The sequence below is a fragment of the Talpa occidentalis genome, unplaced genomic scaffold (assembly GCF_014898055.3).
Source record: "Talpa occidentalis isolate TD23 unplaced genomic scaffold, MPIMG_talOcc4v2.1 talOcc4.2, whole genome shotgun sequence".
NCBI lineage: Eukaryota > Metazoa > Chordata > Mammalia > Eulipotyphla > Talpidae > Talpa > Talpa occidentalis.
The window spans coordinates 48,041,404-48,063,702 of record NW_023602073.1 but is presented as its reverse complement, the minus strand read 5'-3'; the positions used below and the strand labels follow the sequence as shown (position 1 = coordinate 48,063,702).

The window sequence follows — 22,299 nt, the reverse complement described above, 5'->3', positions numbered from 1 at the left end:
TTGTGCAAAAGCAATTTGCGCATGAGTGAGTGACCTGAAGAGAGATGGCGAGAATTGTTCCAGCACATGTTAGGGTAATGCTCTCAAGCCATTTGGACTGCAGCAGCAGCTGCAAGCCTAAATATAGTCTCAACAGACTGGCATGATGCAGTGGTACCACGTGCCACTCAACCAAGTCTGACAAGAGTGGAACTGGTTTGCCAGGTTAGTGGTGTCAGCCCACCACTAAGTACCTGACAGCTGTGAAGTGCACTTCTCAGTGGGACTGAAGGCCAGCATGACTGAATTCTTTGCCATTCATTGAGATACGCAGCTGTGCCTCCTGTCTGCTTTAGCTTAGTTCTGGACCAACAATGTGGCAGATTTCTGAGGCCTAAGAGCAGGTCATAAGCTTCACTGAAATTTCTTGAAACACTGGATCCGGGATGAGAGGCCCAACGACGTGAGAACACCTTGCCATGTCAAGATGCCGACTGACCCGGAGTTCTAGGAGTCCCACTCATTTGCGAGAAAGCTTATGGCAGCAGCCCAGCTGTCAGCTGTAGACTACTAACCATCCCCACCACTAGTACAAGATTTGCTCAGGGGGGAACCCAGCTCCGATCCCTGGCTCATAAAATCTTGAAGATACAATGAGGAGGCCGTTTTAAGACCCCACTTCGCACTTACATACCATTATACTACTAGAGATCGCAAACCACTAACCCACCCCCAAGTCATTTTGGAAATATTTTTTTCATTCTTTTATTATTATTTTTTAACAAACAGCCCCAGGGATAGGGGATCAGGGGAAGGGGGAGGAGGGGAAGCGAGGCCCCAGCCCCACAACCCATCCCCACCCACCCCTTTCCCCCTTATATATTTATAATCTATATACAAGCCCCGGGGGTTGGGGGGCAAAGGGAACTCCCTCAGCGGGGTGGGGGCAACCCAGGCTCCTTGTCCCCTCGGGACCCAGGCTCCTCTGCCCGCCGTGAAGATCCTTCTCGAGAAGGTTGCCCTGTCCGCTCCCAAGGCTTCGGCATCCAGCGCAGAGCATCTGGTGGAGAGGCCTGGTAGACAGGTACATGTTGAAGAGTAAGTCATACTGGGAGGTGGGGAATGAAGGACAAGAACTTTGGAAGTTAACTGCTGAAATCAGACTTGGGGCCACAGGGGTTTCTCCTTCACCTGCTGGTAGAGGTCGATGCGCTGGGTGCGGAAGACTCCGCTATAGGTGGAAGGCGGGGCCTTGAGACGGGAATTGAGGCCAGAGAAAGACCTAAAGGAAGAAAGGTGTTTTAAGACAAACATAAAACCCACTCCCTGAGTCTCCCAGATAAGTCAGTCCTTGGGAATGGGGATTCTGCACCCCTATTTCCTTCTTGCCTTCCAGATGGGGGAGTACGTGACGACCCGGGTCCCCCAAGGTTGCTGCTCAGTTTTCGATAATCCTGGAACGGCTTTAATTCCACTGGGTGCAGCTGAAGGAAAAAAAATGCATGAGCCTCCTGCCTCTAAGCCCTCTCATCTTGAGATACTGAATTTCTACCCCTAACTCTGGGGGGGGGGTTTTTCCTAACGTTTCAGTTCCTGTAACTTACCTCTGCTCGCCCCAAGCTCGGGGGAAAGGGCCTGGCAGGTGAGGGCAGCACCCGAGTCGCAGGAGCAGGTGGGGGCCGCACAGCCAGGCTGGGGGGCTGCAGAGCAGGGCCCACAGGTAACAGAGAAAGAGGGGGTGGGGCAGGAGGCGGTGCAGGCGGCAGGGAGCCAAAGTTCACCACAGGCAGCTGTGAATCCACCATAGGAAGAAGCATCTGTAACACAAATATAGGCGTAGGGTTTGGGGACAGATTAGAATGTCAGAAAACCAAGGATGGTCAAAACAAAATAAAAAGCCCTTAGAGGCTGGAGAGAGAAATAGAATGAAGGGGAAGTGCAAAGGTAAAAAAGATACCTGCTGGGCAGGAGCCCCTGAGGGGAGGAAGCCACTTTGGCCACCAGGCTGCAGAGGAGTAGAATAAAAATCCGAGGGGGATGGCAGATCTTGGCGCACCTGATGATGATCAAAAGAATTTGTGTCTATTACCGAAAAGCATTTTTCCCCACCCCCAGCTCCCAAAGCCCAGCAGCCACCCACCTCTTACCTGAAGCAAGGGTGGGTCAGGCAAAGGGCTGGGGCAAAAAGCTGGAGAGTAGAGAAAGGAAGGTGGAGGGTAGAGAACTCCTCCAGCTGGCAACTTCCCCAGTTCTGTTGCTTGCAGTGCAGAGAAATCCAGAAACTGGCCCTTGACAGCTACCCCAGAGAGCAGTGCAGAGGGGGGAGCTGGACCCGGGGGGAGGTATAGGGGCTGTGATCTGAAAAGAAATTGGGGGGAGGAGAGGTATCAGGAAGCCAACGTCATTGACTCTCATCTGAGAGATGCTCCAAGCCCACCAGCCTTTGGTGCCCTCCAAGTAAGTCTTCCCCTAGTCTCTCCCCTGCAACACTGCTGCTCCATCTTCTGAGAGCCACAGGCAAGATCTTACCGGTAAGGGTGCAGAGAGGGTGTCCCAGGGCGGAAGCCTCCACTGCTGGGATGTAACTGAGAGTCTATGGATGCCCCTGAGACCTGTAGCAGAGCAAGGTTGGAACAGCTCCAGTTGTTTTTTTTTTTAAAGATTTTATTTCTTTATGCATACAAGAACTAGGGGAAAGGCCAGAAGTGTGGTGAGAGGATTCACCAGAGACAGAGTGGGGAGCAGAACAGGTGGATCTATTGAGATACACTGCTGAGGGGAGCAGCGGGCAAGACAGGAGAGGTCTGCTGGGGATTGAATACATAGTGCAGTAGTGGCTGCCGAAAGCTTGACAGCGCTCAGACTGACCCCAGCGCCACCACGGAGGCATTTTTCTACAAAGAAACGCCTACCCAACCACCCACCCTACCCACCGTGTACTAACAATGAGGAAAAAAAAAATGACAAAAGTTTTCAAAATACACAAATTGGAAAACTCTTGATTCTAAGGTTCTACTAGCAGAAAAGAACGACTACTACCCATTCACCTAAGGGGCCATGGGATAGGAAGTACGACCTACCTGAGAAGTGGGAGGCCCAGGGCTGCCATAAAAGACCTCAGGGTACAAGCGCTGGCCTGAGGAACTGGGTTCTGGGCCACAGTGCACAGAACCCAGGTTCTTGGATTGTGGCTCAGCTGAGGAAGCAGCACTGGGAAGCAGCTCCCAATCTCGGGATATGGGAATGGCCTAACAAATAGAAACCTAGTCAAGAGGAATCTCATGGCATCCTGGATGCCCAGGATCATTCCCACCCATCTTCCACTACCAAACTTTCACTCCTCCACTTACCTCAGTGACTGACGCTGTGAGCTCCTTCTCTGTTTTTAAACCGTCTCCTACCACTAGCCGCAAATCTGAATCCTGTGATCACGAAGTAGAGGAGATTGCCCCATGATTCAGTGTCCTTCAATATCCCACCTGCAGTATGTCCCTTCTTTCTACCCTACCCAGGATACCCAGACCCAGTCCATGCAGACCTTGTCACTGGTGCCAAACTGGACTGGAGGACCAGGCCGATTGGATGGACGGAGGGAGCCAGGCTCTGGGCCTCTCTCTGTGCGCTGCAATCGTTCTGTGCCAATGGGACCAGGGGGCAGAGGCTGCTCCTGGGGCAGCTCCTATATTACAGAACATAGTAAAGTGGGGTCGGGGGATGGGAAACACCGATCAGGAAATCCCCAAAAAACAAGCAGGAAAGAGGAGACAAAATTAGGGCCAAAGTCAGAGTCCCCAAAACACACCTCTTATCCTTTCTTGGCCTTTTACCTTTCTGTCCCCATCATGAGGGACAGGTGGTCGTCTCCTAGGAGGTTCAGAGGGTTCAGAGCCAGGTGGACCCTCACCAGGAACAGCATTCAGGGGTGAGGGGCCTCCAGGCCGCTTGGGGGGGCCCTCTGCTGCCCCCTTGAGTCCTCCATCAGGGGAACTTCGTTGGCTGCAGGGACCTGATGACACCTGAGAATCCCCACTCAGGTCCACCCCACTGTCAGACTGACTCATCTGAGAGGAGTGGAGAAGGAGTTCAGTTAAGTCAAGGTAGAAACTACCCCCATATCTGACCGATGTACATGAAAAAACAAACGACTACACGTGGGAACAGCCCAAAATGCAATCCCTAACAGGCAGGGAAGTATGACCAGTGCTTGATGAAATGCAGGCCCAGACAACCATGTCCCTCTCACCCTCACTCACCTCTGTGCCAGCCACATCCTCAAAGGGACTCAGGGGTTCCATCCAAGGCTCCATAGATCCAGGCCGGTAACTCTTTCGGCTAGTGGCTGAGAAGGGCAGGGGACCCACCAGGCAGGAAGTAAATGTCAGTTCTGAGTCCCTTAGCAGAGAACCCTGGAGGTCTTTTCCTCAGGTCTACTCACCAGTATGTAAACGGTTCCAGATGTGAGGGGTCAGGGCTTCTGGTCCAGCATCTCTGGACTCCCCCTGAGGGCCTGGGCCCTCAGGTTTGGGGCCCAAGAATCCAGAACTATGAGGAGGTGGCAAGGGTTCCTGAAGGTGAGAAAGAGAAGGAAACCATGAACGAAGTGGAAACTGGAGAATGTAAGATGGTGGGAAACTGAAGAGGGAACAATAAAGACATATGAAACAGTGACTAATGCTGGTGATGTGGAGAACACGGTGACAGGACAGTTGGTAAAAATCACAGACTCTTTTATTATGCAGCACAATTCCCAGACCCATCCCTCACCCTCACCTCCTGTAGCAGCTCTGGTTTTCTGGGAGGCCGCTCCCGTCGTTTGGGGGGGAAGGAATTAACCCCAGCAGAGTCCTGGGGAGCCCCGCCCAGCCCCCTCACCATCGACCCTGGCTCCTCGAAGTGGTGGTCTGGGGAAAAGGGGCAATCTGTCAGCATCTGCCTTGCTCTATCACTGACCCTAGCTTTCCCTCCTTTGTTCACACCCAATCCTTCCTCCCTTGCTCGGTGTAGACAACCAGCATCAGGGCCCCCAAACCGCTCTCCTCCCTTAGCACCTGAATTTCTCTGGGCATGGAGACATTCCCACCCTTAGCCCCTCCAGCTTACCAGAATTGACTCCATTGCTGTTGGCCCTCTGGGGGTCATATCGGGTTGGGGGCCGAGGGGAGGGGCCTTGAGGGGTTTGCGGAGGCCCAGGCTTGGGCCTTGGATGGCCCCCTGGTGCAGCTGCACTCCCCTGGCGGCTGCTGAGCTGGGCCAGAGCCTGTTGGATGCCAGCAGGGTTGCTGTGGATCACTTGGTCCAGGCGGAAGACAGCTGAACTGCTGGGGGGAGGGGGAGGTAGAGGAAGTCCTGGGGCACGTTCCTCCGGAGGTCGGCTAAAGAGAACAACGCATCAGCTCACTAAACTGTTATTTTTCTCTACAAGTCAGTTATCTTCTAACCTGTCCTCTTCCCCACCGAAACCCAGATCTCTGTGAACCCTTCTAAGGAATTGTGTGTGTACAGCAGAAAGCAAAGCAAGGAAAGGAATCCCCTCTCTGTCATTCTAGACTCAGATAGCCCGGTGCTTTCCTTTAAAGCCCACGTGCCTTCAGCTGTCCGTCACAGCATCCAGTCTGACCCCATGTTCCCGCCCTCCCCCAATTCAACCTTAAGAACATACTTAACAGCCTGTCCCAACCCACCTTCGGTTCTTGGGAGAGGGCCAGCTCCTCTTGTCCCCTCGGCCTGGGCCGGTTCTCCCTCCAGGACCCCCGCCGCCACCTCCACTGCCGCCACCACCGCTTCCAGCCTTGCCCCCTGGGCCTGGGCGCCGATTCTGCCTTTCCATGCCGGGCCGCTGACTTGAGAAGCTCCGTTTGCTCAAATCCTTGGCTCTCTGGCTCAGCTCTCCACGTGACATAGTTGAAATGCCTGGTCCAGCTCCACCCCCACTGCCCCCAGGAGTTCCCACAGCTTTGGGGGTTAGCAGTGCTGGTGGGGGAGCCTCCTTATCCCCTCGACGCTCACTGGCAAAGTCACTGCTCTCTGATGCAGTCTCCCATTCCTCATTGGCTTGGTCTGAGTTCTGATTTGAAAGATCAGGAGACTTGGCGGCCGCACGGCGAGGTGGTGGAGGCACTGTCACCGTGTTGACAGCTTCCTCGGGGCCAGAAGTAGAGACCGTCAGGGCTAGGGATGAGGGCTTGCCCTCTGCCCCTCTGGCAGCGTTCTCCCGCTCTTGTTTCAGCCTCCGAAAACGAGGCGGTTTGTCCTGCTGCTGAGCCCTCCCATGTCGCCTCCTTCGGGGGCGCTCCCCATCTTCCACACCCATGCCCATGTTGGTGCCTCCCCGGGCCATGGGGGACAGAGGCCCTGTGATGAGCTTATCTTTCAAAGGCTCCTTACTTGTTGGCAAAGGACCTGTAAGAGGCTTTTTAGGAGCCAAAGACTTGGTTGGAGGGCTCCAGCCTGGGCAAATGGATGGAGGGGGTCGCCCCCCACCTCGGCCCCGACGTGATGGCACCCCTCTGGGAGTGAAGACTCGTCCACCTCTGGCAGTGGAAAAACGGGCTGGGGCTGGTGAAGGTGGGGCTCCTGATGACGGGGGAGCAAGAGGAACCTGGGTGAGTACTCCTTCCTTGGGTGGAGGAGCCTCCTTGTCCGAGGGAGCCAGATCACTCTCATGGGTCTCACTGCCTGTTTCCGAGCCTCGCTGACGGCGTCGCTTGGGAATTTCTTCATATTCTGAACCCTCACTTCTTGTCTCACTGGCAGTGCGGCCTCGCGGAGCAGGGGGATGGTTTGGTCCCCCGGTACCACCCCCACGCCCATCATCTCCTCGGAACTCTCGGTAACTGCGGAACTCTCGGCTTCGGGCTCCCCTTCCCCGCCCCCCGTAAGTCCCCCGAAAACCTCTACCTCTGGCAAAATATTCCCCTCGGCCTCGACCCCGGCAAGAGGTAGGACCCACTCTTTCGTAGGAATAGTCCCTCCGAAGCCTTGGGGCAGGGGAAAGATTCCCGCTGGGTGGGGTCTCCTTGGGGCCCCCTATCTTTCCCTTCGTTGTCTTGAGGGGGTCTGGCTTTGGGACCTTGGGGGTTTCATCCCCCTGTTCGAGGGGCTTAGGAGGCAGCTCCTCGACTTTTGTAGGTGGCGGTGGTTTCTTTATAGGTCCAGCCCGGCGGGGAGGGGCCCCGGGCTCCTCTGGAGGGATGCTACGACGACTGCTGCCTGGGCGAGGACCCCAGCGGGTCTCAGTGCGGCTCTCTCTGCGAGGTGGTGGGGGACCTTGGCCACCAACTCCACGGGCAGGCTTTCGGCCTGCTTCTTGCCCAGTTAACTGTGGAGCCTCCTCTTTGGGGGTTTCCTTCTTGGGAGGTGGGGCTTGTATCTTGGCCACCTCATCATTGCCGGGGGGCCAGGGGAGTGGTCGGGGCCCTGGGGGAGCTGGCTCCTCCAAAGGGAAGCGAGGGATTGGGGGCCCAGGGGCTCCATTCTCTGGAAAGCCTGGATAACTGGCCAGATAGGGTGGTGGGGGAGGTACTGGAGGGGTCTCACTCCTGAAGAGGAAAACAAAAAAAAAGAATGGAAATAAGTATCTCAGAGTGAAGAAAGCAGGAAGTGGGATGAGAACATTTTACTGTGACCCAGACACTGTTCTCATGCTTACCCCTACTACATCACCAGTGACCAAAAGTACCTCCTCTCCTAATCAAGATCCTTTCACCAGCGCTCGTTCTCTTTTCACAACCCAGACTCACCTCATTCCCTTGTCATCCTCTTCAGCAGCCTGGCGCAAGGGTGAGGTAAGCGGACGGGGGTCAGTGGGTGTGGTGGTAAAGACATCTCCTACCCAGGCCAACTTTGGATCTACTGGTGGGGTGCCCCGATCCCTTAAGAGTGGGGGTGCATGGCGCTCAAATGGCTCTGAGCTTGAGCCCCCACTGTCGGAGCGCTCCCGGGAAACTAAACCTACAAAAACAAAATGACAAAAAAAAACCTTTCTATGTGACAAGCCTTCCAACCGAAAAAGAATCTCCTCAATCTAATCTTCCCTATTAGCTAAGTCAACACCAGCTTCTCGCTCTCTTATTCCAAGACTGGACTTCGCATGCTCTCCTCAAAGTTATCTACTCAGCTTCCCTACAAATGAAGCAACCATCCCCCAAACCCCCGCCCTGCACTAGCAAACCTAGACCAATGACTATTTCTTCCCCAAGCTCAGTCTTACAACAAAGAATCAGTGTATGTGTGTTTCTGCGTAGAACTGGGGTGTAGGCCAAAAGTTTGGGGTGGGGGGGTAGACGATTCATCAGAGACAAAGTGGGGAGCAGAACAGTGGATTTACTAAAATGTACTGCTAAGGGGAGCAGCAGACAAGGAGAGGACTGCTCCCTGGCCGGGGACTGAACTCAGGCCATAGAAGCGATAGCACTGAAACTTAAGCCCTAGGCCACACCAGGGAGGCCCCCAGAGAATCAGCGTTAAGCACATGCCCTTCCTGCCTTCATTTATGGCCCTTCAGCCCCAATAAGATGCCAATACCCACTTCCCAGTACTGAGGGATCATCCATCCCTGCTATGGTCCCATCCCTGCTATGGTCCCCTTACCAGAAGGGTGCACTCCAGGAGGGTAGAAGTCCAGAGGGGGCCGTCCCTGGAGAAGCCGGGGATCCACATAAGGAGGAATCATCATCCAACGAGGATCAAAGTTCATTGGAGGCATGGGTGGCGGCCGGCCCAGAGCACCTGGGTACAGAGCCTTGGGGGGCGGCGGTGGAGCCTGTGGAGCTGGCACAGCCCCCATGGTCACAGGTTGTGGTGGTGATGGGGGCACTGGAGCAGGTGGGGCTGAGCCCTGTTGATGCTGCTGCCACTGCTGCTGTTGTTGCTGCTTTAGGAGCTGCTCCTGGGGAAGAAGGGGATGGCAGAAGCATCAGAGCCCCATCCCAAGGGGGGGGGGAACCCAGCAAAGTGAAGTGTGTACACACACACACCCCGCCCCCCCACTTGTTGGACCCTAGGATGAATTAACAGGATAGAACCAGTTGAGATATCCAAAAAGTAACTTACTAACTAGTACGGTAAATATTGAAGCCAGGGAGAATTACAGCCCTTAACACAAGAAGTAACTCCATCTCACCTGTTGCTGCCGCTGAAACCGAGGGGGCAATGACTTCTGATACTTAGGGTAGCCCAAGCCCTGGTTGGGAGGCTGCCGAGTGGGACCAACCCCATCACCCTTAGGTTCCACCTTTGGGGCTGGAGGTGTGGCAGGAGAAGGAACCTCTTCTGGTGGTTCAGGACCCTCCTTTGAGGGCTGAGGTTCCACTGCATTAAAGACAAACAATCAGAGTGCCCACTGACAGATATTTCACAAACAATCCCATAATTCTACCTCCACTCTAGCTCCCTCTCTGAAGATAAAAACGCTTCCTTCCCATTCAAAACCCAGGAGAATAATTTGTGGCCTCTCGAGTCGATAGTGGTGGTGTTAACATCTATGAAACCACCAAAATAAGCCACTTTCTTCAGCCTTGCTCCACTCTAGGCCTATGCAAATGCAAAGGTAATTTTAGGACACCATTCAGGAATTCAACTAATAAAACATTCCCCAACTCCGATATAAAACACGCCAAGCCATCTTTCTACCCCTGCCATGGATAACTCAGTAAACCAAAACTACCACCTTCTACTTGAATGATTCCCATCCTTACCACCTGGCACCCCAGACCCAAGCAGAGAAGAGAGCTGACACCTGGTAGTACTTATCTCCATCTCCATACCTGGGCTGGCTTCGAAGCTGCCACTGCTGGTGCTACTGGTACTGCCGCCACCACCACTCACCAGGGTGGGAGCTGGAGCCACACCTGGAGTGGGGGTGGACTGGGCAGGAGGTGCCTGTGTTGGCTCTTCTGGTTCTTTCTCTGGTGTTGGGGTTGGTACTGGTGGAGGACCTGGAGGTGCAGGGAGTTCTTTGGGAACTACAGGTGGAGGAGCTGGCGCAGGTGGGGCAGCAGGTGGGGCAGCAGGTTCTGCCTTGAGCCTCTTGTCAGGTGCCCCGAACTTCTCATCAAGTCGCTTGAGCTTCTCAGCACAAGCTGCCCGGCGCTCCTCCTGCATGCGTCGCTCCTCCTCTTCTCTACGTCGCCGGGCCCGCTCCACAGCGAGGGAGATCTCTGATGAAGACTGCTTCCGCCGCTGCCGCCACGCCTCATCCTCGTCTTCAGGTGCTGGGGGTTTGCAGGGAGGGCCCACACGATCCTGTCAATGAGCAGACCCGGCAAGACCAGGGGTGTTAGTTACGTTTCTTTTTCAGATCGATCAACTGATTCTAGCTGTGGGTGCAAAGACCAGGCCTTGGAATCTCCAGGCAAGAATAAATTTATCATCCTTGTCTTTTTATTTCTTGATTTTTTCCCTCTCCTTTCCAAGACCAAATACCCAAGGCCTCCTTGTTTGTCCTCTTCAGTGTCCTAAATTTTCTCTTCTCCCAGACCCCCCAACACTAGGGATGTCCTCGCATGTCCAGAGATGCTTCAAAGATTTACACTTCCCGCAGCCCATTTCTGGTCCTCCCTCCAGCTTTTTCTACTACTGCTTCAACTATTCAGTTGACACTAATCTCCCACAAATGACCCTCTCAACCCTCATTTTAGACACTCACTGGATAGTCCCCAGGGGGGCCCCAGTTCCCGGCGGGGCCCCGGTGAGGTGGGGGTGGGGGAGGCTTTGGGGCAGGAGGCCCCGGCTCTGTCTCTGGAGGCCGAGAGGTCTCTGCCCAGGCCGTCTTGGGAGGGGGTGGTTCGCTGCCGGGGGAGTTGCCCTTTTTGCCATCTGCTTCAGGGGGCCGTTCCTCACCAGCAGCTGATTGGGATTCCTTGCTGCAAGCAAACCAAAAGTACAATTAAAATCAGTTGCAACCCAGCTTTTTAAAGATTATGAAAGAAACTAAGCCTCCTAACTCTCCCCAAAGGGCCCCAAACTCACTGGCCCTCAGCTCCCTCCTCATCAGAGTCTCGCCCGTCTTCTTCATCGCTGAATTTGAGTTTTTCAGTGTAGTCAACCTCCTCATGGGCACCTGAGGGGAAAAGGGAATGGAAGTAACCCAAGCACTCTGTTCTCCACACTGGTGTTTTACCGGAATCAGGAAGTGGTCTGGAACAACATAATAGGATGCACTACCCATGCCAACACCGGTCCCTCTGAAGTCCAGATCCACCATTGCCATTCTCACTCTTCTTAGTTCTTTACCAGGACTTTGCTTTCCTCCACAAACCCCCCGTGTAACCCTTCAACCTCTGCTTTTCCTCCACACAACACCCCCAAGGTTTTTCCTCATTAAGTTTTGCTTTTGAGAACAAAATACTTGATCCTTGATATCCACTTACCTGCCCAGCCATCATCATTTTCCTGGTCCAACTGGTCAAATTCTTTGAGATTATCCTCTTTAAGAATAGAAGGGCGACCCACAGGCTCTACAAGGCGCATTGGTGGCCCTGAGCCCCGGGGGCCTGCCACACGAGGGAAACGGCTGGGTATGAAAATGGCAAATGGGAGAGATGATTAAACACGGTATGCTGTATAACCACATACAAGACTGAGCCTCCTTGGCTACAAAAGCATCTCCTCCCACAATAACCCCCTCACCCCCCAACTACAACCAACCCAGGTCTGAATGACTCACCTGGGCCCATCTGGAGTGGGATATCGGTAAGGTCCCTGGGGTCCATAGGGCGGAGGGAATGGGAGATATGGGGGGTACATCTGCAAAAACCCCCAACAGTAGCTGCTCAGATAATCATCTCCCTAAACGTATCATCCTCCTCACCCTCCCACTATGTTATAGATTACTTCTTTACAGCTGTCTCCACCAAAGATTAATCCCTAATTCATAACTCCAGAGCTTCCGGTTACCACTCCCAAACAAGATATCCAAACTTACAAAGGGCGGCATCATTCCGCGGTAGGGAGGGAACTGGGGTGGGCCTGAAGGTTGCAGCCCGCCCCGGGGATCATGGCCATGATGAAGTTTGGAGTCCGGGCCCTCCAGCTCATCAGGGCCACGCCCACCTCCGTCCCTCCAAGTTGTAGAATCTGTATTTTGGAAAAAGCAGAGTATTACAGCTGAGAAAGACAAAAAGAAAAGTGAATAAGCTGGCACTTAAGCTTGAAGTTGGACTAATATAATGTCCTGGCCAAAAGGTAACCACTCACCCACTCACTCACTCACAAATGGTGGCCACTCACTTTGGGGGCGGAGGCTTGGTCCGGGCCCAGACGACTGTTCGGCAGACTCCCTTTCCTTGGCAGCCTTGTCCTGGTCGCCAGCCGCCTGAAGGGTCGGAAATTCCTCTCGAGAGAATCGTGACAGTAGGCTTGATGCCCTTCCACCTGTTGGGGTTGGGATGCAAAAGAGGAGACAGAGTACATTTACTGAGAAATCACGTAAAAGCTGAAGGCTTTCACAGGATATCAGACTACCAGGTTTCTGCCTTCAAACTCACAACCCTGTATCTCAGATTCTCTTTCCCCAAAGAGTAAGCGAGTTCTGATATTCTCCTCACCCTCACTGAAGAGTAATCCCAACTCGCTCAAGTGCTCAATGAAAGTGACTATGGGGTCCAAAATTTAGTCAGAAGGACTGAAAACATGTCACCAGAGGCACAGGGCAGTGCTCCTGTCCACCATGGTGCCCAAATAGCCTTGCACTCACCATCTCCATGTGCTCCATGGGTGACGCTGGCTTGTGCCCAGGACTTTACCCCGCTTGGAACCGAAGGAGTGTTCTGGGAAAGGAAAGATAATAAAAGGTAGTGTGAGTGGGGGAGCTAGGAACCGCACCTTTTCATTAGCATTCAGTTTCTTGGGGCCTCCCTGGTGGTGCAAGGGGTTAAGTCTCAGCACTATGAAGCTATCAGCAGCCACTACAGTGCGAGTTTGAGCCCCAGACAGGGAGCTGACCAACATGGTGCAGCAGACCTCTCCTGTCTCACCTGCTGCTCCCCTCAGCAGTATGTTTCAGTCAATCCGCCTGTTCTGCTCCCCACTGTCTCTGGTGAATCTTCTCAGACCCCTGCCCCCGGGCCTACGCCCCAGCTCTTCTATGCATAAATAAAACTTAAAACATTCAGCTCCTTTAGGTACCTCGGGGGCTGCTGGGGGTCGTTTCGGTTGGTTGGAGGCAGGCGTCTGTGAAGCCGGCAGTGGCTGCGATTCCGGCGGCTGAGCGGTTGAGGCATCGGAACTAAGGGGATGGTAGGACAGGAAGGTTATTGAGAGCCTGAGATGCTTTCCCTACTTCAACTGGTGGAGGACAGGAACTGAACCCAGAACTATTCACTGACTACATGTATTAAAACAAAATACTGTAACCATGTGACTCAGCACAGAGTATCATCTGTTTCTCCATGTTCTTTCTCTCCCCACTGGACAGAACACTAAAGATACTGTTTCTCAGCCATCTAACAGAAGTCTTGGAATAGGTAGGAGAGGCTTCCCTCTTTGTCCCTGGTTCTTATGTGGCTGGGCTAGACCAAGTTTCAATTCATCCTTAAGGTCAAAGTTAAAATACTCATTGCTCCAGATGTCTGAAGTCTCTGTCTACCTCTTGGGGTCGGACTGCTCCTGTTTGCTTGCCCATCCTGTTCCGTCTTTCGGCACTAGTGAGACGTTGGGATCATTGCCTTTGTTCTCGGCTTTCAGGCTTGGAAGGTTGGCTGGGGGTGGCATACGCCGGGCAATGGCAACTTTCCCGAGACTCTGCAGGCCATGTCGAGGGGCAACTAGAGAAAAGGTGGAGAGGGTGAAAAATGCCTCACACGAGAGATATGACAGCTTCCTACCCTAGAGTCCACTTAGACATCCTTTGCACCAAAACTCTCTTAAAACCAGCCCTTTCTGTGCCCTCATAATCTCTGGTAGCTTATCAAGAAGACTGAAATTCCCTATATTCCATATACTTATGTGGGATGGTTGATCTTGAGCCTGCAAGGAGCAAGCTGGCCCCAGACTTCTCCAAGTCCACATTTCTTTACCTCCAATTCTTACGTGTCCAAAGACAGGGAACCACAGACACGCCTTTGTAGGAGGGTAACTGGTGTTCACCCAAAGCCAGTGTCCTTTACAGGACCCAAGTTACAGCTGGGAAGCCTCTAATTTTTTTTATATCTGTACTATAGCTGTTACCCTTCAAAGAGTTCTAAAACATTCATGCCCATCTCCAATAATTAGGAGCACCTTTGCAGGACCCTCACCAGCGGGTTTCTGGATCTCTAAGGACTTGCCCTTATAGGTATCAAACAGGTTGAGCGAGGAATACTTCTTTCCATCCTTCCCCTTGGCAGTCGGCCCCGAGCGATCGGACATTGCGCTGGAAGCTCATTGAGTATGTTGGGTCCTGCAGGCACCTCCCCCAAAACGTGCCGGAGCCTGTGGGCCAGATACCAAGCGTCTCAGTCTCTGCTGCCTTTACAGACTCCAAGAGAAGCCTAGAAGCTCCCTTTCAACCTCAGGGTTGTTGTTCCTAGAGCCTGAATTACTTTGCAATTGTGCGCACGGGTGAGAACCCACAGACTACCTGTCCTCTATTGGGCACTTCCTTTAATCAGCTATAGCCCCCCTACTGTATAGGTATTGTATTGCTATAGCCCTTAGTTTTGGCTTTTGGTGGCTCTCTTGTCTAGACCCCAGGCAGAAGGGCATTCTAGCATCCATCCTCCCCTGCCCCACCATCCTCCTGCCCCACCACTTATTTCAGTTCACAGGTGAGGGGCCAAGATATGTACCCTCTGATGTTTTCCTCCAGCCTAGTCAAACTCCCCAGTCCCCTTCACCAGAAGGGGTCCCAGAGTCCAAATGCCATGTTCTCTCCACCAGACACCTCTTGCCGAGGAAATTCAAATAAAAACCAAGTATCCTCCCAGTATAAACACTGTCCCCATTGTGCAAATCTATAATGGATGGAAGCCTCTTCATCCCCACAAAGTAATAATCTCTTCTCCCTCTACCAAAATCCTTTCAGAGACCCACAATAAAATAGGGCAACTGCCAAGCCCCAGAGAAAACCAGACAGAGGCATTCAACTCCAACATGCAAGAAACAAAGTTTTAGACTCCCTACTTATTAGACACCAGCTAACTGTGCCCCAGGGCCCTATGCCCCAGGTTCCATTCCCAGCAACCTCACTCCCGTTTGGGGAGGTTTGGAGGAAGGTATGCTGGGAGTTTACGGATTTTATGAGCTTGCTCAGCCAGACTGGGGGCTGGTGCCAGAGAATTCTTCATGGAACAATTGGGGCTCAACATATTCCCAAACTATAGAACCCCAAGTATTTGGAATACCCCATCTCAGCTCCTGGATAAAAAATCTTGTCTCCAGATGAAATACTGGTGGGCTCTGGTTTACCCTATGTAGACGTAAGAAAAACAAAGCATTATGGAGCCACAGGAAGAGCACCCTGTAACCATGGGACTAAGGCAAGAACCAATTTCATTTTCCTACCCTCAATAAAAATGCCCTTCAGCAGTCTTTCCTTCCTCTTAATGCCCCCTGTTCCCCAAGCAGGCCAAATGTGCCATCATCAATTGGTTCAGACTGACCAGGTATTCAAGAATTAAGGGGGAGCGGTGAAAAGGAAGACATGAGAGGTGGTAGAAGAGAGCAGAGAAATCCATACAGAACCAGGATGAAAAGTAAAAGCTGGACACTTAAAACAGGTTAGATGAGGGGATGGGGGGGGGTGTGCTTTGTAGATGTTTAAGGTCAATCTGAAAAAAATACATACGAAGGAAAAAAGGAAAAATCAAAGGGCGAAGCAACTAACACCAATAAAAGAGAATACCAAAGCAGGTGGAAAATAACACAGGTAAGCTGGAATGGTAGAGCAAAGTAAGGGACCCTGTCAAAAAACCCAAGGAAGAAAAGGGGGGGGGGCTTGGGGCAAAAAGGAGGGAATAGGAAAAACGGGGGGAAAAAACCCACAAGGGAGACCGAGGAATGCAGAAAGCAAAGATGCGGGATAAAAGCAGGGTTCCAGAGTGGGAGTGACTCGACGTGAAGAGGGGCGTCAAGAAGAGGGAACCCCATCTAGCGCTGGGTGATGGGAGGGGGTCCAGGAGGAGGAAAAAAGAGACAGTCCGAAAGAACCGTCGGGCGCGCCCCATCCCACAGCGACGGCGGGGAAGGGGGCCCATAGATTAGGAGAGGCCAGGAGCACAGCGGCGGGTGGAGTTACGGGCTCAGGGTCGTCCCATGAAGCCAGGAAGGTGGGTGGGTAAGGGCAGGCCTTAGACTCAGAGTGGGGCAGGAGGTGCCGGTCCCAGGGTGGGGGTACCAGAGGGGGAGGGGCAGGTAGGCCCCGGCAGCAGGAGGACAAAATGGCGGCGGCTAATGGCAGCCTCTCCTCCCCCACACCCCCCCCCGCCCGCCCGTCTGCCCGGCCCGCCGCTGCCGCCGCTGCCGCCGCCACTACCGCTCCCGCGCCGGAAAAGAGCATTAGCGCTCGGCTCGCCCAGACTCACCTGGCCGGGTGCGCGGGGGTCCGGGACCGGGGCTTAGGGGCTCCCCGGGGTGGGATGGCGGTGGGGCGGGGGCGGATGGCGGCGGATGGCGCCGGGTTCGGCTCCTCCCGTCTCCCTCGCTCACTCCGCGGCTGGGCTCCGACTAACGGCCCATCCGGGCAACCGCCGCCCCCGGGAGCGCCCCCCCCACTCCCGCCTCCCTCCGCGCCTAGGCACGCCCCCTAATTTACATAAAGGGCGGGGCGCTTCCTGCCCTATTCCTCTATACTTCCAGGGACTTATTTTAAAAAAAAAAAAAGACAAGGCGTGCGGAGCAAGGATAGATTATTTGCATAAAGAGGAGGGACTTACTGGCGCTAAGACGCCGGTTGGCTGAAGAGGCGGGCCCCCGACGTCGGCCGTTAAGACGTGTAAAGGGGGCGGGAATGCGGCGCCGGTCGGCCGGGCGGTTGGGGCGCAGGATTTGTACGACGAATGGGGCGAGAAAGAGGCGGAGCGTGCGTCAATCGCCTGTGGAAAGATGGGAGCGGAGAGACGTAGGGACGCCGAGAGTGGAAGGAAACGATGCGAGCCTGTAGTGCTTTCAGCGGAGACAGCGAAAAGACGGGGCGGAAGGGATTAGCTGCGGAGGGCGGAGCTTACGTAACCAGGAAAGAGTCCCAACTCACGCGTCTCTCCGCGAGAGGTGAAAGCCTCCAGAGGGGCGGGGCCTTCCATTTATTAAATCACGTCATGCAAATGAGCTGAATACAACAGGCCAATCCAAAGGCCTGAGGGGGAGTATCGTGGGCTCTGGGTAGCGTTAGCATTCTTTGGGTAATCCTATTTATTTGCATAATATATGCAACGTATTTGAACAAAGATAGGGTAGGAATTACTTATTCGTCAAAATATAGGCGACCAATGACTGAGGCGGAATTTAATTTTATACCTATACTTTTTATGAATATAGTTGTATATCTGATATTGGCAGTCTATATTCTCTTCTCAATGGCTTCATTCTACGAAATGCAACACTTTCCCTCCCTTTGTCTCCTGTTACTCTCCTAATTACTCTACTCCAAAATGACCTAGTACCCTGTCAGCAAATCATTCAACATTTTGAAGGTACCAGAGGTATGTATAGGATATTGTAGAAGTAGAAGAGTAAAGTCAGATTGTGCCTGGGATTCAGAAATACTTCTAGAAATAGGTGACTTATCAAGAGACGTAAAGAACTAGTTAGGGTTTAGTCCTCATCTCAGTCCCAGCGAACTGAAGAGCAAAGGCATCAGGATGTCTAGGCTTGTGTGGCTGTGAAGGGACTACTTATTCATCATGGAAAATGAGATCATAAATTTTAAGAAGAATCAGAAAAGAAGTTTTATCCTGAGACTCATTAAGTTGGTTAAAGTGACTTCAGTTCTCAAGTTTTCAAGCTGATTCTCTTGTCCCCTCTTCCTGGTCAATAACCAGAGCAAAACTTCTTGGAAGAACTATCCGTATTCACTGTCTCCAGTTGTTGGGTTTTTGGAGGAAGAGGTGGGTACCCTCCAGGGAGCACCTCTTTGCCCTGGGCCTACGCTTATGCTTAACCTGACTCTGGCCTTGAACCTTGTTCCTACAGTTTTTCTCCTCTGGTACTTCTTTCTTAAAAGCACTCTACCCCTGCTTTCTACCAAAACTGGGTGTGTCAAGGACATCAGTTTCATGGCTTGAAATAGCACTTATATGCTGATGAGTCCCAGAAATATATCATCATCCCCAAAGTCCAAACTTTTAGACAGTATATACTTGATATTTCCACTTGGGTTTTTAACAGATTGTTACATGTGAATACATGTCTAAAATTGAACATTTGATCACCAGCCTTTCAAAACCTGCTCTGTCCATAAACCTTGTCTCAGCTGGTGGCAATTTAAAAATTCCAGTTGAGCCAAACACCTTGGAATCCTCATTGACCCTTTCTTTATCTCACTCTCTACCTAGACGTAGCATCTATTGGGAGAAAATGTCCAGAATCCAACCTCTTCACTTCCAGTGCTTCTACCTTAAAATGAATCACCTTCATCTTTTTTTTTTTTTTTTAAGATTTTTTTATTTATACAAGCACTGGGTACAGTCAGAAGTGCAGGAGGGTGAGAGAATTCACCAGAGCCAGAGCGGGGAGCAGAGCAGGCAGAAGGACTGAAGTACACTGCTGAGGGGAGCAGCGGGCGGCAGGAGGGGTCTGTGCGCCATGTGGGACCCTCGCTGGTGGCCGGGGATCGAACTGGTGCTGCAAAGGCTGCGGGCAGCTTCGCAACCACTGCGCCACCAGGGGAGGTCCTCACCTTCATCTCTTACCTGTGTTACAGCAACAGCCTCCTAAAATGTCTTCCTGAGTTTACTCCTGTTCCCCCAGTCTATCTCCATACAGGAGCCAGAGTGGACTATTTCTCAAAGGAGGCCTCAAGGACAACTCTGCTCAAGACCTATAATGCCTCTTCATTTTTCTCAAAGTAAAAGTCACATCTTTGTGGTGGCCTGCAAGACCCTAGATGACCTGGCTTTAGTTATCCCTCTGATTATATTACTGCCCTTACCTGCATCAGGCATGTTTCACCTTGGGGTCCTTTTCCCTCTGCCGAGTTGACTCTTCTCCCAGAAACCCACATGACTCATTCCTTTACTTCCTCGAAGTTTTTGCCCAATGTTGATCTCAATGAGCCCTAACCTGATTACCCATTCAAAATTTAATCTTCCTCCACTCCCTCCCCATCCCCATCCGAGCACATCCTGGCACATCCTGGCACATCCTGGCATCACTAACCCTTTACCCTAATCTACTTTTTTTTTTGTTCATAATACTTGTCTTCTTCTAAGGGATCATATACATTTTAAATTATGGTTTTTTTTTAAAGATTTATTTATTTATGCATAAAAGAACTGGGGAATAGGCCAGAGGTGTGGGGGAGAGAGGATTCACCAGAGACAGAGTAGGAAACAGAACAGGTGGATTGACTGAAATACACTGCTGAGGGGAGCAGCAGGTAAGTCAGGAGAGGTCTGCTGCACCATGTGGGTAGCTCCCTGGCCAGAGATCAAACTCATGCTGCAGTAGCTGTGGATTGCTTCATAGGTTGCATCTTAACCCTTTGCACCACCAGGGAGGCACCATTTTATTTTTTATTTATTTATTTATTTATTTATTTGATGGTTTGTTTATACATGCACTGGGTACAGTCAGAAGCGCGGGAGGGTGAGAGAATTCACCAGAGCCAGAGCGGGGAGCAGAGCAGGCAGAAGGACCGAAGTACACTGCTGAGGGGAGCAGCGGGCCGCAGGAGAGGTCTGCGCGCCATGTGGGACCCTCCTCCAGTGGCCGGGGAGCAGCCGGGGATCGAACCGGCGCCGCAGAGGCCGCGGGCAGCTTCGCAACCCAGTGCTCAACCGCTGAGGCACCATTTTAAATTATGTTTACTGTCTACTGTCTGTCCTCCCACACCAATTCCCACAATGCAGTGTCACCTTCACAAAGGCAGGGATTTTTTTTTTCACTCTTACAACCCAAGCACATAGATTCAGGAATGGCATATTATTGCTGCCCAATTAGTGATTTTAAAATTTATTTGATTGCGGGCTTCCCCTGGTGGCGCAGCAGTTGAGCGCTGGGCTGCGAAGCTGGTTCCATCCCTGGCCCCCAGCAGGGTCCCACATGGCTCACAGACCTCTCCTGCTGCGCCAGCTGCTCCCCTCAGCAGTGTATTTCGTTGGTCTGCCTGTTCTGCTCCCCGCTCTGGCTCTGGTGAATTCTCTCATCCTCCCGTGCTTCTGACTGTACCCACTGCTTATATAAATAAATAAATAAATCTTTAAAAAAAAAATCATTTGATTGCACCCTGACAACCAACTCCAAGGAGGTGTCCAACTCTGGCTAGCATGGAGAAACACCTGTTCAACCTGAAGTTCGCAGTCAAAGAACTGAGCAGGAGTGCCAAAAAATGCAACAAGGGAAAAGGTCAAACTTCAAAACGCCATTCAGAAGGGCAACATGGAAGTTGCCAGGACACACACCAAAAATGTCATCTGCGAGAAGCACCAGGTGGTGGTGTATAAGGGTTGACTCGGTGGCTGTGAGTTCAGATGTTGGTGACATGGGGCAAGGTGATCAAGTTGATGGATGTTGTGGCTAAGTAAATGAATGTGACACTGAAGGCCATGAACCTGGAGAGGATCTCTGCCTTGATGGACAAATTCGGGCACCAGTTGAGATGCTGGACATCTGGACACAACAAGGGGACTATGATGAGCAGCTGCTCCCTACTCCTCAAACCAAGTGGATATGCGAATGCCACTCTGGGAGATGAATGAGACTGGCCTCTGACTGAACACTGATTAGCAGTTGAGGGAAGTGAAGAAGACAATTTTGCCCACTTAACAAATGATGATATACTAACTAAGACATAGTAAGGAATAATGTGGAGCTGCCACTGAGCTGAACCATTGGCATGAATCGTGGCCTCAGCTGAGCAGGATGAATTACCAGAGAGACTGACCTGCCTGTGTGATTGAATGTGATGACAGAACCCACCTCTGGAAGTTTTCTGGCCATCACCGTCTTCTGAAATGCACTGTGGATATTAGCGAGATTCTATAGACTAGAAACTCTCAAGGATGCCTGAATGCTGAAATGCTTTTTACCTTAGGGTTTACAATGCTCTCCAATGCTATGTTAAGGAATTCCAGGTTTTTCCCATTTTTAACTGAATTTTAAAGTTCTGTATGGCTTGTGATAATGTATCTTTTAATAGCGGCTTTTTTTTTAAAGAATCCTTTTTTTTTTTTTTTTTTTAAAGATTTATGTATTTATGCATACAAGAGCTGGGGTACAGGCCAGAGGTGTGGGGGGTGAGAGGATTCACCAGAGACAGAGTGGGGAACAGATCAGGCAGACTGACTGAAATACACTGCTGAAGGGAGCAGCGAGCGAGTCAAGAGAGGTCTGCTTCGCCATGTGGGTTACTCCATGGTGGGCCGGGGATCGAACTCATGCTGCAGAGGCTACAATAGCTTCACAGTGCTGTGCTTAACCCATTGTGCCACCAGGGAGGCCCTGATACAAATTATTTTTTTAAAGATTTATTTATTTATGCATACAAGAACTGGGGTACAGCCAGAGGTGTGGGGAGTAAGAGGATTCACCAGAGACAGAGTGGGGAGCAGAACAGGCAGATCCACTGAAATACACTGCTGAGGAGAGCAGAGGGCAAGACAGGAGAGGTCTCCTGGCCATGTGGGTAGCTCTCTGGGCGGGGATCAAACTTGTGCTGCAGGGGCTGCAGATAGCTTCATAGTTGTGTCTTAACCCCTTGCGCCACCAGGGAGGCCCTGTATTTTACATTCTATGTAATTTTTCATGTGCTAGTTTTTATAACCAGAAAAATTCCATGTAAGTCTTATCTATCATAGGAAAAATTCTTTCTCACTTGTACTTTTTATTTACTAAGAGTTTTCAAAAAGACTTGCAGGCCTTTCTTGTGGTACAAGGGGTTAAGTCTCAGCACTATCAAGCTATCAACAGCAGTGCAGCACAAGTTCAATCCCCGGCCAGAGATACCCACATGGCGCAGCAGATCTCTCCTGTCTCACCCACTGCTCCCCTCAGTAGTGTTTTTCAGTAGATCCACCTGTTCTGTTCCCCTCTCTGTCTCTGGTGAATCCTCTCACCCGCCCCCCACCTCTGATGTACACTCCAGCTCTTGTATGCGTAAATAAATAAGATAAATCTTAAAAAAAAAAAAAAGACTTGCAACTTTGACATGACAGTTTCTTTCACGTGAACCCTTTTTTTAAAATTTTT

The 22,299-nt window shown here is 51.8% G+C and overlaps 1 protein-coding gene and 1 non-coding gene across 3 annotated transcripts; both read right to left on the bottom strand.

Moving 5' to 3' along the window:
- Window positions 1–738: 738 nt before the first annotated feature.
- Window positions 739–17,112, bottom strand: PRRC2A (proline rich coiled-coil 2A). 2 transcript variants are annotated; one of them, XM_037519398.2, is made up of 31 exons: window positions 16,830–17,112; window positions 14,214–14,388; window positions 13,565–13,742; window positions 13,105–13,204; window positions 12,674–12,746; window positions 12,208–12,351; window positions 11,903–12,054; window positions 11,645–11,724; window positions 11,349–11,491; window positions 10,948–11,038; window positions 10,625–10,841; window positions 9,744–10,221; window positions 9,101–9,288; window positions 8,569–8,866; window positions 7,719–7,929; window positions 5,661–7,517; window positions 5,080–5,351; window positions 4,750–4,880; window positions 4,415–4,544; window positions 4,233–4,318; window positions 3,807–4,040; window positions 3,518–3,658; window positions 3,330–3,401; window positions 3,060–3,227; window positions 2,509–2,591; window positions 2,127–2,337; window positions 1,937–2,035; window positions 1,584–1,796; window positions 1,369–1,463; window positions 1,171–1,261; window positions 739–1,052 (listed from the first exon to the last, which is right to left on the bottom strand). In XM_037519398.2, exons 2-31 carry the CDS (start codon window positions 14,323–14,325, stop codon window positions 912–914), a joined length of 6,489 nt encoding a protein of 2,162 aa, XP_037375295.1. In that variant the 5' UTR covers window positions 14,326–14,388; window positions 16,830–17,112; the 3' UTR covers window positions 739–911. The 2 variants fall into 2 exon arrangements, with proteins under 2 accessions (XP_037375295.1, XP_037375294.1); XM_037519397.2 differs by lacking the exon at window positions 16,830–17,112 and adding an exon at window positions 16,479–16,623.
- Window positions 13,920–14,050, bottom strand: LOC119253633 (small nucleolar RNA SNORA38). Its single transcript, XR_005127162.1, has one exon. It is a non-coding gene; the product is annotated as a small nucleolar RNA SNORA38 (small nucleolar RNA).
- Window positions 17,113–22,299: the final 5,187 nt, after the last annotated feature.

What these genes read in the sequence shown, in the direction of transcription:
- PRRC2A (XM_037519398.2), bottom strand. Translation starts at nt 14,325, where the DNA reads ATGTCCGATCGCTCGGGGCCGACTGCCAAGGGGAAGGATGGAAAGAAG. An exon ending in GAGGAGGGAGCTGAGGGCCA is followed by an intron (nt 10,842 to 10,947) that starts GTGAGTTTGGGG and finishes GTTTGCTTGCAG; the next exon opens with CAAGGAATCCCAATCAGCTG. An exon ending in CCCTCTCTGCACCCTTACCG is followed by an intron (nt 2,338 to 2,508) that starts GTAAGATCTTGC and finishes ATTTCTTTTCAG; the next exon opens with ATCACAGCCCCTATACCTCC.